Raw genomic sequence first — 17,468 nt, 5'->3', positions numbered from 1 at the left:
CGAACGCACGGTAAATGCTTGTGCTGTTTGTTTTCCCTGCAGGCATCTGTTCGTGGGCTCTTGCAGCGAAGGGTGGCGGCGCAGCGTTCCCCTGCAGGATGAAGGCCCCAGGCGGCGGCAGGCCCTGGTGCCTGGGGACCCTCCTCGCCCTCTGCCTCGCCCTCCGCGGCACCGTCGCCTGTCCCAGGCTCTGCGCCTGCTACGTCCCCACCGAGGTGCACTGCACGTTCCGGTACTTCACAGCCGTCCCACCGCACATCCCCCCAAACGTGGAGCGCATCAATCTGGGGTATGTATGTTCGACGTCGAGATTTCAAGTACTCTGTCCAGTTACCTTTCAACACTTTGCAAAGCAATAATTAAGAGTTTCCAGATTCAGGGCTAAAAATTAACCAAAGCAATAAATAAACCTTAAGAGCTGCACGTTCTGCAGCGTTCGGGATGCTCGCAGTCACAGCGAGCAAAGCCTAAGACCTCCGACACTAAGTGGAAATTTTGGGGATGTATCACAGGGCATGCAAGAACTTAAAAAAGTTTTGAACTTCAATGAATTCTTTTATATTACCCAAACATTTTGCATCTGTAACATGACACTCAGAAAGAGTCTGAAATAGAGAGCATTCTTTCTGGGAAAAGATAGTTCAGAGCTCAGCCAGTGGGCTGGAACATTAGTATGTGTATTAAAAGCTTCAGAGACTTTGATGTGACTTTGAGATGTCACACAGTGCTATCAAGTTTATGGGAAATAACCCGTTTGAATATTTCAGCCTCCAAAATGGTTCTGTTTTGTGAGTGGTTAAAGGAACTATACCCATCCTCAGCTGACCCCTTAATGCTGTTTCCAGCAATTCAATCAATGTCATACAATCAAATGACGAGACCAATCAGCAATATTCGACTGATCCTTGTAGCGCTTTTGATACACATAACTGCTGAGTTGTCCATATGCGTGTGCAGAGAATATAAAAGGACATTTTCATTGAAGTCTGCCCCTCATCTACCCTCGGCTTCCAGGCAACTTACCACATCCCAGCTGCTGACCCCCGTCTGCCCCTGCCTTCCACTGATTTTGTCAGTGTTGCCCAGAAGTGCCCTATGTGAAGTCTCACAATTAAGTACCAGCAGCTTTAGAGGACTGTGGGTTATCTGAGGTGTGAGACATCCATCTGGCTGGTGAATCGATGCAACTTACTTGTCACCACTGGGCATAGGAGGTGTGACCGCAGCATGAGCAGAGTCCCTGCGTTAGCCAACCAGGTCACCAAGTGCGATAGCAGTCACAAAGTCAAAGGCATCACAGAGCAGGTACTCGGCATCTGGGAGGCTTACACAGTGCCAGCTAATTCTGGGATAGTGTAGCACCGTCAATACTCACGCTGGCTGGACTTGGACACGACCGATGGTCAAACCTCCTATAGCAGTGCAGTCCTCACTCAAAGGGCTTTGTGTTTCATTTTTGGCTCCCCATTTAAAGCCAGCGTAGACTATCCATACTGTACTCGTGCTCATGGGCATCAGGGGAGGCTGAGGCCAGGTCTGCATTAACGAGTAGTGTGTGCCATTGAACACCTGTGGAGTGGAAATAAAACTCAAGATGCACAACTGAAAAGGGCGGATGGCACAGTCCAGCCAGGGACCAGGGAGGGACTGCAGGACACTCTGCAGAACCCCAGGCACAGCCCTCGTCATCCAGGTCCAAGAGGAAGGTCCCACCCCAGTGCCCTTGGTGTTACCTGGTTCTGAGCAGACAGCAGAGAAGGTCGCTCTGGTTCGTGGTCCTCTCTGTGATGCTGCAGTGCCGGGAAAGCCCTCAATTGAAAGAGGCGTCAATGTATCACCAACCTCTACCGTTACAGGAGCTCCTTGCTCTTCTGCAGTGAAGCCCAAAACTGCCATTCTTGTCTGCACATTTTTGCAGTTATTTTCCCTATCCATTGTGAAGACAGTCTTCAGAAAGCTGCCCTGGAACAGTTACCAAATCTTGTGCTAACATGAAGGAATGACTTAACATTTCATCTTAGCACCCAGAAGTGTTATCTACCTTCATGCATTTCCAAAGACTTGTTCTTTTGTTTTGGTTTGGTTTGTTTGTTTTAAAACTTGTGAAGTTTAGCCATCTGACTGAGCCCAGGTCTGGGCTGAAATGTGTGTTGCAGTTACAACAGCTTGCTTAGACTGACGGAGAGAGATTTTTCTGGCCTGGAGAAACTGGAGTTACTGATGCTGCACAGCAATGAGATAAACACAATCCCTGATAACGTGTTCAGTGATTTATATTCATTACAGGTAAGAATTGAATGACATCTTAACTAGGAGATGACCTAATCTTAATTTTTGTTATGCCTTTTAAACAATCTGCAGAAATGCTGATAAATGGAAGCAGACGAGCGGTCTGTAGCATGTTGGTTTCCTGTTTCCTATTGTGTCCATGTGAAAGACGAGGGCCTTCAAGATCCAGTGTCCTAATGGGAAATTTTTTTCTTTCCCAAGTGGGCGTTCAGGTTCAGTTCAAAGAGCACGATGAGCATATTGGCAGATATCTGTCAGCAACAGCTTAATGGGCAACTGCAGTTGAAACCCTCTTTGGCACGAGAGAGAAAGATTGCACCTGAAGCTGTTCCTAACTGCTGTCGAGAAGTAATAATGTTGTAGCTGTGGTGGACCGAGAACATGAGAGACCTGAACTGCTCGGACAGAAACCCGGGTACTGGCTCAGCTGCTGGTTTTAGAGGATTAGGGGTGGGGGTGGGAGGGAAAGGCAGATCCCAGACAAGCTTTGGGGCATACACATCTTCGGGTTTCATTAACCCTCATAAAGCGCAGTTCTGTGCCTGAAAGCTTCCTTGTTACCTCCTTGCAACTGGCTCAGTGAATCAGCTTTATGGAGTCCCCTAAGCTTTTCCTCCCTTCTCGAGCAGCAAGATGGCAACACAATTATAGTTTTAATGGAATTGTATTTGGCAGATAAACTTGCGTGTTATTGTGATTTTTGTCCTTTTTTCGTCAGTAATTTTCAAAATACAGAATTTGAATTTGTGACTGTAACAGTGTCATTCTAACAGGAAAAGTAACAACAGAAAGGGTGTCTCGGGTACCACGTGTAGTGCTTCAGCAATACGCCAGATTTGTTCATCTCATTGTTAGGAATTTGATTTTTAACCTGCCAGCAACAAAATGGCACCTGAGAGTTGAGGTTTGGCAACTATACATCTCACGGGACACAAATCCTGAAACCGGGAACACACTTCACAGTTCTGTTGGTTAAACTTCAAACAAAATAGACTGTTGCATGCATTTTTGTAGTCATAACCCTGGCTGGGACAGAAATCACTACCACAGTTTATGGTGAAATTCTGCTTACCCTTTTCATAAGTGTGGTTTAATTGGGATTTTTTGAATGAGAAATAAGCATTGCTTTATTTTATTTTTTAATCACTGCATTTGTAAATGTGACTGTGGAAGCGTGACCTTGGTGGACTGCGGGAACAAGAAAGCATCCTTGTAGGCCTGCAGCTAACGTTGCATTTAGAAATAAATCCACTTGCTAAGTTTTTTTCCCTATCACTCGCATTACTGGTCTGGTGAAGTACTTTCATGTCACAATGTAACCATCAATGAAAATTTTTTAGGAGTCTTATAACAATACAACATGGGTTAATATTATCCACTTCTTACTTTTCCATCAACAGGTCTTAAAAATGAGTTATAACAAGGTCAGAGTACTTCATCAGGATGTTTTTTATGGTCTAAAAAGCTTGGTACGGTTGCATATGGACCACAATAAAATTGAATTTGTAAATCCCAACGTTTTCTATGGACTCACATCACTGAGGTTGCTCCACTTGGAAGGAAATTTACTTAAGCAGCTTCATCCAGATACTTTTGTCACCTTGCGCTATAGCCAAATATTTAAAATATCCTTCATGAAGCACATATATTTGTCCGACAATGTGTTGACTTCACTACCACAAGAAATGTTTTCCTACTTGTCCGAGCTGGAGAGCATTTACCTTCATGGAAACCCGTGGTCCTGTGACTGCAGTCTACAGCGGTTTGCAGAATGGGCAAAACAGAGACCAGGTGAGCTGAAGGCTTTGTTTATGCTTTTTAATCATTTTGCTCTTTCTGATAAAGATAATTGTCCGTTATTTATTTATTAATTCTCCCAGAAAAGACCGGAAGACGGGATTTTTGTAGGCGCATGTCATCAGAATAAACAGATTGATACCATTCAGTGTCCCGGATTAAATGACTCTAGTGGTCTTAACCCATTCCCCAGTGCAGCTTTCCTGAACGGAATGTTTTCCTTGGCCAGTCCAAAGCTTCTGTGCACCAGGAGAATCCACGGGGAATAAGGAAGCTCGTTTTTATGTAACTGGCAAGAGTGAAGGCCACATTGTACTCTATTCTTTGTCAAAGAAATAAGGAGAGGGGCTCAAGGACTTTCTCTGTCGCTGCCCTGAGTAGCGGTTGCAGGCGGCAGTGTGACCCCCTGAGCCTGTGTGTCTCAGAACAAAGCCGTGGCCATGGACCACAGCAGAGCCCGCCTTGCCCGGTGTAAAACCCCGGGACAGAAGGACACCGTGCTGAGCTGCAATAGCAACATGCCTTGAGCAGTTTCATCAGAGAAAATGCATTGGTTCTCATAGGTTACTTTGAGATGAACTTTGTTAATATTTTATTCAAGAGAAGAACTTGCTGGTAGCTATATGTCTTTTTTAATACGAAAAATTGTATCATAAAAGCTAACTGCATTTTTCTTCCCTTCAGAAGTTATGAAGTGCAAAAAAGACCGAAGTTCTAGTGCTCAGCAATGCCCAGTTTGTGCTAGTCCCCAAAATCGTAAAGGGAGAAGTTTAGTGGATATTCCTTCTGCATCTTTAACCTGCTCTAAGCCAGCCATACATGACTCCCTGAAATTTAAAAACCTCACAGTGCCAGATGACGGGGATGTGAGTTCCATCTCTCCCAGGGACTTCATAGCTCCTATCGGATCCATGGTTTTGAACATGACTGACCAAGCAGGAAGCCGAGGTTACTTGGTTTGCAACATCCAAAAACCTAAAGAAATGTCTCCCATCTCGTTTGACAAAGATGGCAACAATACAGTACTCAAAACATCATTCTCGGCATTTCTTGTCTGTAGCATTGATTATGAACATATTCAGCAGCTCTGGAGCCTACTGGCGCTGTACAGTAATTCTCCCTTAAAACTGGAAAGGAACGGCCTAGCAACCAACATGCCTTTTATTAGTTACAAATATAAACAAATCTACTCTGAAACAGATGAACTTTTTACCAACATAGAGACTGACCTGAGAGCTGAACCATCTTGGCTGATGCAAAGCAAAGTGGCATTACAGCTAGACAGGACAGCAACCACACTTAACACATTGCACATCCAGTACTTCACGGATGCTCAGGTTACTCTGCCCAGCGCTGACAAAGACCAGGCGAGAAATAACTGGACCATCATCTCCAGGGACAACAAAACACAAACGGAGCGCACTGTTTTAATCGGGGGGACCGTAGAACTGGAGTGCCGAGCACTTGGAGAACCAGCTCCTGCAGTAGAGTGGATTTTGGCTGACGGGAGCAAAGTCAGAGCGCCGTACATCAGTGAGGATGGAAGAATCATCGTAGTTAAAACTGGCACGTTCACGTTACGGACAGCTGATACTTTTGACACTGGGCTTTATCACTGCATAGGCACAAATTACAACGATGCAGATACTCTCACGTTTAGAATTACTGTGGTCGATCCTTATGTGGAACACAACGGTGTAAATGGAGCCAAACTTTCTGCATTTGTTGGCAGCACACTCTACCTTCCCTGTACATCCACGGCTGTTCCAGATGCTGCCGTTAGCTGGGTGTTACCCGAGCACGTGATTCTTCATCATTCTGTAAGAAACAGACATATTTTTGAGAACGGTACCTTGAGAATACAAGGGGTAACAGAGCGAGACGGTGGCTACTTCAGATGTGTTGCAGCCAACCAGTACGGTGTTGATCTTTTGGTTTTCCAAGTGCTGGTTAGAAAGGACGAAACCACTCCAAAGAAAAAGCACGTAGCTGCGGGAGAATGGGGAGAGGACGATGGCTCTGGCAATGCAGTGCTGGCCTCTGCCACAAGACAGAAACATCCTTTAGCTCCTCCAGCTACCTTGACAGCTAGGCAGGAATCTGCTGCCTCAGCATCCAGGAACGGGGTCACACAGAGCGCCCATAAAAGGAACAGCTACGGGAAAATGACTTACCGGCACTACAGGGACAAAATCAGCAGGCGGTTTAGAGGACACAGAAGACCGTTTGTTTCCTCAGCCAGGAGAGTCGATCCACAGCGCTGGGCAGCCTTTTTGGAAAAAACAAAGAGGAACTCAACATTGATAGAAAAACGAGGCGAAGTTGCAACAAAACCACCTATTCAAGCCCGTAAGGTCTCAAAAGTACCTGGGGATGAGGAGGAAACATCTGGTGATCTCGTATCTCCAGAAGAAGAATTCATCATACCAGTAACAGAGGCAGCCACCGTATCTGCTCTGGGGAGAGCAGTGGAAAGCGCGATAACTGCAGGACTTGAGATGACGGCGAGTAACAGTCCCGCGAGGATAACCTCCCTCCTGGGTGCAGAGGCAGTAACTCCCCTGCCCTCGCCTTTCCCACAGGCTGTGTCATCTGACAGCAGAAGGACACAAACATATCTGAAACCTACAATTACAAACTCATGGGAAAGGTCTGATTTAAGTCAAATATCAGCAAATAGTATAAAACAATCGACTGTATCAAATGGAGCAAGTAGAATACCTACACTCTTCCCTGCTGGGCAAAGATTGGTATATTCTGGGGAAAGTAATAACCAGCATTTAAAATCTGTATCTACGACACCCATGACAGATGTTACAGACACCAGCATGTCTGTAACTTCCCAAAACGCAGTGGGCAAGCTACATGTTTTTACTGAGTCAATTGATGAGATTTCCACCCAAACAGATCACCGGGTATCTGTGGTGACAGTCAGTGAAACGAGTCCTGAATTTGGTCACACTTATTTTCATAGTACTCAGAAACGAGTAACTCCTAAGCCACCACTGGACTCAGTTATCATTACTCATCAGCAAATTCAGGTTATTCAGGATGTTACAACTCATACGCCCCAGGCCAAGCACCAATATGGAAGACGAAGGAAAATTTCTGGTAGGAGACGAATTGTTAGACCAGGACGTATTCTAAGTACAAAAGAGCACAGACACAGTTTTGGGAGGCCAGGATCTGTCAGAGGAAGTACAGCTGTGGCTGCAGATGTTCAACTGAATATGAAATATGTATCAAATTTACCAACCTTAAATAATTTAAGCAGCTCCATCAACCCATTTAGCCCAGAAGCACCTCTGTCCTCACCCTCCATCATGAACATGCCATTGGAGCACCCGGAGGGTACTCATCAAAACACAGCATTCCTCAGGGAAGAGAAAAACCAAGCCGGTGCAAGGCAAGAGGCTACTGCCACGGTCATGCCTTTGATTGCAAAAGGCACCCAAGATAGTCAATGGGAATTAGAGACCAGCCCTCCATTTCAGACAAATACCAATAGAGTCCAAACTTTTAGTATCAGACGACCAACAACAGCAACCCATACAGCTCATATTACGACAGACACTACACATACTATAAGCACTAAGATATCTTTGACCCTTGAATCAGTCTCAGCCAGCATTAAGCCTAGAACCTCAGCAAAAAATTCCCAAGGAGGAAAAATTACTTGGGAACATCTCTTTGGAAGTGGTGCACAAAAAGATGTCCTTCCTCTGAAGCTACCAAAACAGCAGACAGGTATGTTTCTATCAACAGAGGTATCGACCATACTTCCTAAAACTACGGCAGCATTACCTATGTCCAAAATGTCTCTTTTGCACTCCACGCCTGTTTCAACAGGTGGGAATCACAGCAGTGGTTTCTTGTCTTTAAACAAACCCAGTCATTATGGCAACAGTAAGTCAGAAGAACGTCTTCCCACGGCAGAACCGCAGTCTGACTCTCATCCTGCAACTAGTGCAACCGAAGAAACGGATGTAACAAGTGTGAAACCAACAGTTACACCTATGGTTGCTCCTCAAACTGACACCAAAGTCACCAAAAATAAAATATTCAGAGTGGGAAGAAAGAGAGGTCAGAGGAGGAGGAGGCCCCCTAAAACATCTACTTCACAACGTGTGACTGCCGGCCAGAGCACCGCAGGGGTTCCCTCTGGGACCACAGCCGCGCCTGTCGTGACAGCACCTACTTCATCACCTCTGCCCACGAGTCTCATGGCTGCAGAACCTCTCTCCGAGAGTGCAGGCGCAGTCTCGGTGGCAGAAATGCCAGCACCGCGCAGCCTCCACACGCCAGCGCAGCACCCCGCTGGCCACCTTGCCACCCGGCGGCCGCCTGGCTCACAGCCCCCCGGCCACAAGCCCAGACGCAGCGCTGCTTTCGGAGCCGTTCAGCGCCACAAGCGCCCGACCTGCCACAGTCTCTGCAGCCGCTGCGTCACAACCTGCGCAGCAAATCAGAGCCACCGCAACGGCAGCTGAAAAGTCACACCTGAAAATGGATGAGAGAGTTATCCAAGAAAACCGTGTTACACCGCCCACATTCCCAGCAAGAACCGAGTCAAGCGGCAGAGCCCCTGCTGCATCCGCAGACATCTCTGCTCCCGGGGCTCAGCATCCCACCCCACCCCCAGCCCGAACAGCGCTTGTGCCGCCTGCACCCACCGCGGGAACCCCCTCGCCGCCGGGGGGGGAAATCAAATTCTGGCAGAAGCCCTCTGCTAAGGTCACAGAGAGAGGCACGGCGTTAGCTGTCAGTACGCCGACCGCACCGACACAGATCGCCACTCCGCACCCTCCTCCGGGGGCCGGGGACAAGGCCAGTTCTGTCAGAGGCTGGTCTGGAAAGAGACACGATCAAGAAACTACCGCAGTCAATTCTAGAGCCTTGGACTCTCTAAGCAGAAATCATTTTGCAAAGCCCAGAATAATTGGAGGAAAATTAGCTGCTTTTACTGTGCTAGCTAACTCAGATGCTTTTATTCCGTGTGAAGCTACTGGCAACCCCCGTCCAAGCATACAGTGGACCAAGATATCATCAGGTAAGCTTGAGAACCCTCTCTAGAATTTACCTTCCATTATAGTCTTGTAATTTGACGGATGTTTTGCGTGCCAAACTCAAATATTGCTTTATTTAGGAGTACTGTGAAGTATCACTGAAAAGATGAACTTGGAAACAGGGAAAAAGAAAGATATCCCAGAACACTTGCTGGAGTGTCTTACCACTGAAACAGTTCTTTAGGGAAATTAAAAATAAAAGAAATATACAATCTATATTTAACTATAATTCTGTGCTTATTGTGAAAAGATTTCAATATTTATTGTTTGTTACCTGCTATTTCAGAACAGTGAGACAAGTGAAAAGAAAAACCTGTCTGTGGTTACAAACCATCAAATGAAGTTAAAGCTATGCCAAAATATTTTTGAATACGCAAAGCCCAGACGCAACTATGCCAAAGTGGTTTTGGATATGTAAAGCCCCATCTGCTTTATCCAAACTTTGTCTCTACTGAGGACCAAGTTTTGTTTATCCTTCAAAGCTTTGTCACTGTATATGCAAAGTACTGTTATTTCTCTCTTTCTTATCGCTACAGTCTTGGTTATTTGGGCACAGTAGGCAGGATAGGGAAAGCGTTTTCAGGGACTGAGTACAAAGGAGCCGCAGCGAGAGGTTCTGACGCACTGTTGCCCCCTTCCTTCCGTAGGCACCGATGCTCGGGATGGCCGAGATGTGGGCAGATGGATGGTGTTTGCCAACGGCACGCTCTCCATCGCCCGGGCGCGCCTGGAGGACCGCGGGCAGTACCTGTGCACCGCAGCCAACGCGCACGGCGTGGCACGGCTCCTGGTCACCTTGTCGGTAGTGGCCTACCCACCCCGCATCACTGGTGGCAGGTGGCAGCTCCTCACCGCTCACTCCGGAAAGCCCGTGGCAGTGAAGTGCAGGGCTGAGGGCAGGCCTCCTCCCACCGTCTCCTGGCTTCTAGCAAATGAAACGCACATCTCCGACTCTTCTGCAGGAAATAGCAAAGTTCACGTGGAACCAGACGGCACTTTAATTATCAAGGAAGTCACCGTTTATGACAGGGGCCTCTACACATGCATGGCTAAAAACCCAGCGGGCACTGACACGCTGGTTGTAAAGCTGCAGGTGATCGCGGCACCTCCCGCTATTCTGGAAGAGAAGAGACAACGTGTTGAAGGAATGGCAGGGGAAAATCTGAAACTCCCTTGCACCGTGAAAGGGAATCCTCAGCCCACTGTCCACTGGGTCCTCTTTGATGGCACGGTGGTGAAACCTCTGCAGTTGGTAAACGCAAAGCTGTTCCTGTTCTCCAACGGTACCCTCCACCTCAGCAACATCGTCCCTTCTGACAGCGGGAATTACGAGTGCATAGCCACAAGCTCGACTGGCTCGGAGCGGAGGGTGGTGAGCCTCGTGGTGCAACACAGAGATACGCTTCCAAAAATAGCTACCGCCTCTCAAGAATTGACTCAGTTGAATTTTGGGGATAAGTTGCTTCTGAACTGCACAGCGACTGGGGAGCCAAAGCCCAGGATCATCTGGAGGTTACCTTCCAAGGCAGTTGTTGACCAGTGGCACAGGTAGGAGTCTTCTTTTTTCCCCACCTCTTTGAAACTTCAAACACTGTCTTCTCTGGTGCTCACGTAAGAGGCTGTTAACATCACTGAAACAATACATTGTGAACTAAATTCACTTTTAAGTATTCAGCAGTGGTAAAACATCTGTGATGATGGCTCGTTATTACACGTCTAATAACAGATCACATCAATTGTCATAAGCAGGTGATGTCTTACCAAAATGGATACAAGTCGTATTTGAATTAAGGAAACTGATGTTAATCATGCCTTGGCTAAATTTTAGTTAATTTATAGGAGGAAAAGTTATTTCCAAGAGATTTGCGAAGTAGGAGTCAGGAGTAAGAGGTTTCTGTCGTCTGCCAAGTGTACACTGTGTGTCACCCACACCCCCTCCCACAGTGACACTTCCCCTTCGCTTTGGGAGGGACAGTCCCAGCCCAGGATGTTCCTGGCAGCCTCAGGACAACTTGCAGTTGGGCTGAGGGAGATCCGGGTCCGTGCCCTGCTGCAGCAAAGGCAGCCAGAGAGGAATCACTCGGTGCCAAGTGTCGTTCTGGCCAACACGCAGCAGCACGGCCAGCTGCCCCCGTCCGGGGGCAAGTATGGTGGGTTATCTGCAAGGAGAAGCCGGAGGGAGAGGAGCAGGGGCTGGTGGGATGAGGGACGTAAGGTTCAACAGGCTCATGTGTTCACAGAACAGTTTTCAGCAAGGCAGAGGTGGCATCGTGCAGCTTTGTGTACCTGCGTGGAGTCCGTGAGCACGGGCACAGCCACGTAACATCAGGTTGTAACCCTGCGGTGATGTGGACACAGTGCCTTTGGCGAGAGCTTCTGTATCGTATTGTGCTGTCAGTACTGTCAGTCACCTTCAGCGCTCAGTATTCATCTCCAGCGGTTTGTTCCATGATTCTTTTTCCTCTTTCTCCCCCCACAACAGAATGGGAAGTCGAATCCACGTCTACCCCAATGGATCCTTGGTTATTGAGGCAGTTACTGAAAAGGATGCAGGTGACTATTTGTGTGTCGCAAGAAACAAAATTGGCGATGATCTGATACTGATGAAAGTTAGCATCACAATGAAACCAGCCAAGATTGACCAGAAACAGTATTTCAAGAAACTGGTGCCATACGGAAAAGATTTCAGGGTGGACTGCAAAGCCTCTGGGTCACCCACACCAGAAATATCCTGGAGTTTGCCAGATGGGACGGTGATCAATAACGCGATGCTGGCAGACGACGGTGGAGGCAGGTCTCACAGATACGTCCTCTTTGACAATGGCACTCTGTATCTCAACAAAGTTGGCGTAACAGAAGGAGGAGATTATACCTGCTACGCGCAGAACACGCTGGGAAGAGATGAAATGAAGATACACATCACGGTCATCACGGCAGCCCCGCAGATAAAGCACAATCACAAGACATACGTTAAGGTGACAGCTGGAGATAGGGCATTACTGGACTGTGAAGCCGTTGGAGAACCCAAGCCAAAAATATTCTGGTTGCTGCCTTCCAGCGACATGATCTCCTCGTCAACAGACAGACACCTCCTGCACGTCAATGGTTCTCTGTCAGTCAGTCAAGTCAAACTGTTGGATGCCGGGGAGTACATGTGTGTCGCTCGTAATCCTGGAGGTGATGACACAAAATTGTATAAACTGGATGTTGTTGCTAAACCACCTATCATAAATGGTTTATATGTGAACAAAACAGTCATGAAGGTGACGGCAGTCAGGCATTCAAAGAAACACATTGACTGTAGGGCAGAAGGGACACCTCCCCCGCAGATTATGTGGATCATGCCTGATAATATTTTCCTAACAGCTCCCTATTATGGGAGCAGGATTGTCGTACACAAAAACGGGACACTTGAGATTCGGAACATACGGCCTTCTGACACGGCAGATTTTATCTGTGTGGCACGTAATGACGGGGGAGAGAGTATGCTGGTGGTGCAGCTGGAGGTGCTAGAAATGCTGAGGCGGCCCGTGTTTAAAAATCCATTCAATGAAAAAATAATAGCAAAACCTGGGAAAGCTACCACACTGAATTGTTCTGTGGATGGAAACCCTCCACCTGACATAAGCTGGATGTTGCCTAATGGCACATGGTTTTCCAGCGGCATCAAGAGTTCCCAGTTTCTCACAGGTAGCAACGGTACCCTCACCATCTACAGTCCCGACAGAGCCAACGCAGGGAAGTATCGCTGTGCTGCCAGGAATAAAGTGGGCTATATTGAAAAGCTGATCATCTTGGAGGTTGGCCAGAAGCCCAATATTCTCACTCCCCCGACGGGGCCGGTGAAGGGCGTTAGCGGGGAGTCGCTGTCGCTGCACTGCCTGTCTGACGGGAGTCCCAAACCCCAAACAGCGTGGACTCTGCCGGGGGGGCGAGTGCTGGATCGACCGCAGCTCAACGGGAAACACATACTGCTGGAGAACGGCACTCTGGTTATACGAGAAGCCACCGTTCACGACAGAGGACATTATGTGTGTAAGGCCCACAATAACGCCGGAGATTCCTCTATAACTGTTCCGGTCGTCATTGTAGCCTACGCCCCGAGGATTACGAACAGACCGCCGCGGACCATACACACCGTGCCTCGGTTCAGCTGCACTGCATAGCACTGGGAATACCAAAACCAGAAATTACCTGGGAGTTACCTGACCGCTCGGTACTCTCTACAGGTCACCAAGGCCGAGCGTCTGGGAGCGAACTGCTTCATCCCCACGGGACGTTACTCATCCGGAATCCCCGACCCTCAGATTCTGGCGCGTACAAGTGCACGGCAAAGAACCATCTTGGCAGCGATTTCACAGTAACGTACATTCACGTCATTTGAAGTAAGAAATACAGCAGGAATGATTGTTAACAAAGTCTACAGCTGGACCGAGTTCGTTCTTGAGTAAGTGTAATCAAAAGCAGCCATAGGCATGTAAGTGCCTAAATACACGTTCAGTATTCAGTCTGCAGTGACCCTGCGAAAACAGAGAGGAAGGGCTCGGGGAAAATTAGATCTTGCATTATTATCTAGCATTGGTTCTTTCAGCGATCACACAGACTTAAATAAAAACAACCTTAAGGCACTTTTGCTCTGCCAGCAAACACTGAGTATCAAGTAAAATTGCTTCCTGGAAATGTACCTAGAGATCAGTAAAGGACAGACTCCTTCACATGAGTTTAATATTGTCCACCTTGTTCGACTGTCACGAGCACGGATCACACAGAGCAAGAGTGTCTGGGAACCGAAGAGCAGAGTTTATTGTGATGCAGATTACCTTCTTAATACGTTTGAATATTTAGTATGTTTTTTTAATAAATATTCAATGGTGAAACAAGTAGTGATGTATTTTTAATAATACAGCTCTGTTTCACACAGCCTTTTTTGAAGAACTTTGGGATGACATGTACGGAACATGTTGGTTCTCATTTTTAAATGAGAGGAAGCTCTAGCACTGTTTAGAAAACATGTACGGACCGCATGTAGCAACACTCCAGCTTGGTAACATTCTCCTATTGTCACAAAAGCATTTTTTAAAAATTTCTGTTTAGAAAGCAATTGCATCAATTTGCATACAAATATAGAATTCTCATTTCTCAATTCAGTAGGTGGGTCTAAGAAGCAACCTTCTGTATGTGAGGGAAAAATGCCTTCATGATGGCAGGGGATGGTTACCTACACATTTTACACTAACGAATCATGAATTAGACTGGTCAAATCGATCTTTAAAAGATTAAGCTAGTAATTAAAGCACAATTTCTTATTTTCTTCCTACGAGAGAGATTAATGTCAGGACAGAGGGGTGAAAATACACGCAATGCAGCCTTTCCCCTTAAATTTGCCAGGTCAGCACCTATGTGTCTCACGCCGTCCCCACAGCTGGTCCTGCAGCCGGCGGTGCCCGGCACGGCCTCGTCCCGCCAGAGCGGAGCAGAGACTGCCCGGCTCCATCCAAGAGAGCGGTCCCATCATCCATTACAGTGGATGGATGCGCAAAGGGTTCAGCATACCCATCCCCTGCCTCATGAACACCTCCAGCTCTTTACATCGTTTCAGGAGTGGTAACACGTCTCCGTTGGGCCTGTGTGATCCACCCCTGACAAGGAGCGGCCGCAGTGCAACTCCTCTGTGCCAACGCCACAGCGGCATCGGAACCGCCTGCACTGAGGTCCCCCAGCAGAGCTGATCCGCGCACACCAGGCACGCATCAGGGAGAGAGTATTCCACTGCCAAGAGCTAAATGCAGATTCTACCTCATTTAACCACATCACAGTCAACCTGGGCATTTTAATTTTTTTTTTATTTAAGACTATAACCTCAGCTCGGATTGCTTTTCTGCTGGTTTGATCGTTTCCTGACGTCAACCACATATGGTTCGCTGTGGGCATTCCCTCCTTCCACAGCGTTGCTGGAGCAGTAGCCCCAAACGGCTGCGTTACATCCGACTCGCTGGTTAGTAGCTGCAATAGAACAGCAAATCTCCTAAAAAAAACCAACCCTGAACAGAAATTATTACATAAGTAAGACTTACCCGGCTATTGTAAAAGCCAATCGGAACTTACTTTTCTGCAGATTTCCGCGCCGTGGGCATTGTTTCCCCAGCCGGCCGTGGAAGGCTGCGCAGTGCCCTCTTCCCCTCCCCACGGAACACCTGACTATGGGACCATCGACAAATTCCTTGTATGGTAAAGTAAGCAAACTGAGTTAATACAAAACGGGGAAAAAAATATTCCTAAGGACATTTTAAATGCCCCACATGTTCCACTTTCAAAATTAATGCATTTAAAAAAAAATTATCATCATATAGACTAACTCCTAAATTACATCAAATAGCAATAAATTTATTCTGCTTTTTTAACTCTAATTCAAGCAAAATTATGACATATTTGAACAGGTTTGAATAATAACGATTTGTCTGTAGTAATTTTGATTTATAATGTCCTTGTGGTTTTGCACTCGGCTGCTCATACATAATGCCTTCTGCTGCTGAATGTCACCCCGCCAGCACGGCGCAAGCCCGGCGCATGAAGCACTTGCCATACAGCGCGGGCAGCAGACACAGGTGACAGGAATAACTCATTTTGGGGACCCTAGTACAAAGAGGTGTCAGCTACGGCAGCACTGAAACCGCAGGAGGGACTTTGGTGGCTTTTCCCCCTCACTTGGTGACGCTGGAAGGAGGTTTGTGCTGAAGGCATCAAGTGAGCCGCGGAGATTCGCCTCCTGCGGCGCTTTGGGGATTTCCCTGCGCAAGCAGAGCAACATCCGCTTTGACCATCCAATCCCTCTGACGATGTCATGCACTCCTTTAGAACTCATCACCCGTGAACTTTATACGAAAAAGAACAAATATGAAACACTGCTACTTCTAGTAGGTTTATTAACGTTACATTGTGGCTTTTAATATAAACTTTAAGAAGTTCTAATACAAGCAATAAACCCACTTCAGCACCTTCTTACCACAATGAGAGCAAGAGAAATTGGTACTTTAAACAAGGAACTTCATAAAGTGCATATGAAAATTACAGTCAAATAAACACCATTTAAATTGATGCCTGTTCTACCAACAAAGAAAGAGGTGAACATTTCAATGAACAAATTAACTCTTATGCCAAATTCGGAAGTGCCTTTCAGTTCAGCAGTTTGGTCCAGTGCAGTCCTTTCACAAAAAATAAAAATAAAAAATCAACAAAAACCTCAAAGAAGTGTTTCCCACAAATAAATAAATCCAGCATTCTTTGTCCTCTTTAAAAGTAACAGGACCTAAAAAGCACCAAATTCATAAAATCTGCAATAACGTTCTTCAAATAGACCCACAAGTCCATACATTTAAATCTAATTAAACGCAAAAAAATCCCCAAACCCAAAAATCCCACCTTGTTACATATTCACATCAACTGCAGCACAAAAAATAATTATTGAAATAATAAGAGAAGAAAAGTAAAGTTTGCTTTCTAGCAATAACTAGTGCATTGAGTTTCGAATGTTCTGTTCTTCAGTGCAAACGTAACACGACGTCTCCCTTCCATCGCTGGTTCAGAAGTGTGAGGGATGCCCGTACTGGTTCGCTCCTTGCTGCGGCTGGTTACCTGCGCGACAGAGCGAAGGGAAGCGTTCGTGCCTCACGGCCGCACTCTGCAGACACTCCGAGAAATACCGGTATTCCACGCAGCGCTAGCGAACGACAGCCAGTGCGCTCCCTTACACAGCTGCCCGATGCTCGCAAGAGGGGCAGGCTTCCCCGGGGGCTGTCCCTGCGGTGGGACTGTAGGAGGGAGGGGAGAAAACACGCAGCAGATTGTGACTGGGCCACCAGCCCAGTGCCTCGGCTTCTCTGGAGACCAACAGAAATCCACGGGGGACACTACCACCAGAATTTTGCTATCACATCACTGCTGGGAGGGGTAACCAGCCGTCAGTAGGTAAATTAATCACAAGTATATACGGCAGCACTTAAATGGGCAGAACACCTCCAGAAAGCAAATTCCGTGTGCAAATACACAAATGTATATTTACGTACATCTATGCACGCGCACACTTACTAGAGAGCTGCTTCTGAAGCTGCCTGACCAGCGCCGCCGTCTGTTGCTGCTGCTGCGTCTGTTGTAAGCCTTGCCTTGGGAACTGCAAAAGAAACAGGAAAGATGGAGGAACCGCGCGGCGCGCACGTGCCGGCTCAGAGCGTCCCGCTCAGGCTCAGAGCGTTCAGCTCGCGCTGCGTCAGCTCGCGCTGCCCCGCCGGCGGCAGGGCGGCACGCCCCCCGGGCCCCGCC

The 17,468-nt window shown here is 47.3% G+C and overlaps 2 protein-coding genes across 2 annotated transcripts in view; one reads left to right on the top strand and one right to left on the bottom strand.

Annotated features, from left to right (window-relative positions):
* Nucleotides 1-143: 143 nt before the first annotated feature.
* Nucleotides 144-13,536, top strand: IGSF10 (immunoglobulin superfamily, member 10). Its single transcript, XM_009884474.1, is given in 8 exon segments — nt 144-289; nt 2,157-2,286; nt 3,690-4,080; nt 4,771-6,590; nt 9,016-9,136; nt 9,800-10,700; nt 11,635-13,283; nt 13,286-13,536. Coding segments are annotated over 7 exon segments (5,199 nt in total). The 5' UTR covers nt 144-289; nt 2,157-2,220.
* A 3,195-nt stretch (nt 13,537-16,731) lies between these two features.
* The window catches only part of MED12L (mediator complex subunit 12-like), a 138,738-nt gene continuing 138,001 nt past the window's right edge, over nt 16,732-17,468 (bottom strand). The window contains 2 exon segments of the mRNA XM_009884389.1: nt 16,732-16,784; nt 17,238-17,319. Coding sequence (XP_009882691.1) covers nt 16,732-16,784; nt 17,238-17,319 — 135 coding nt within the window.

This window comes from Charadrius vociferus, unplaced genomic scaffold (genome assembly GCF_000708025.1).
Source record: "Charadrius vociferus isolate BGI_N301 unplaced genomic scaffold, ASM70802v2 scaffold104, whole genome shotgun sequence".
NCBI classification, from domain to species: Eukaryota; Metazoa; Chordata; class Aves; order Charadriiformes; family Charadriidae; genus Charadrius; species Charadrius vociferus.
This window is presented reverse-complemented; position numbering and strand designations above follow the sequence as displayed.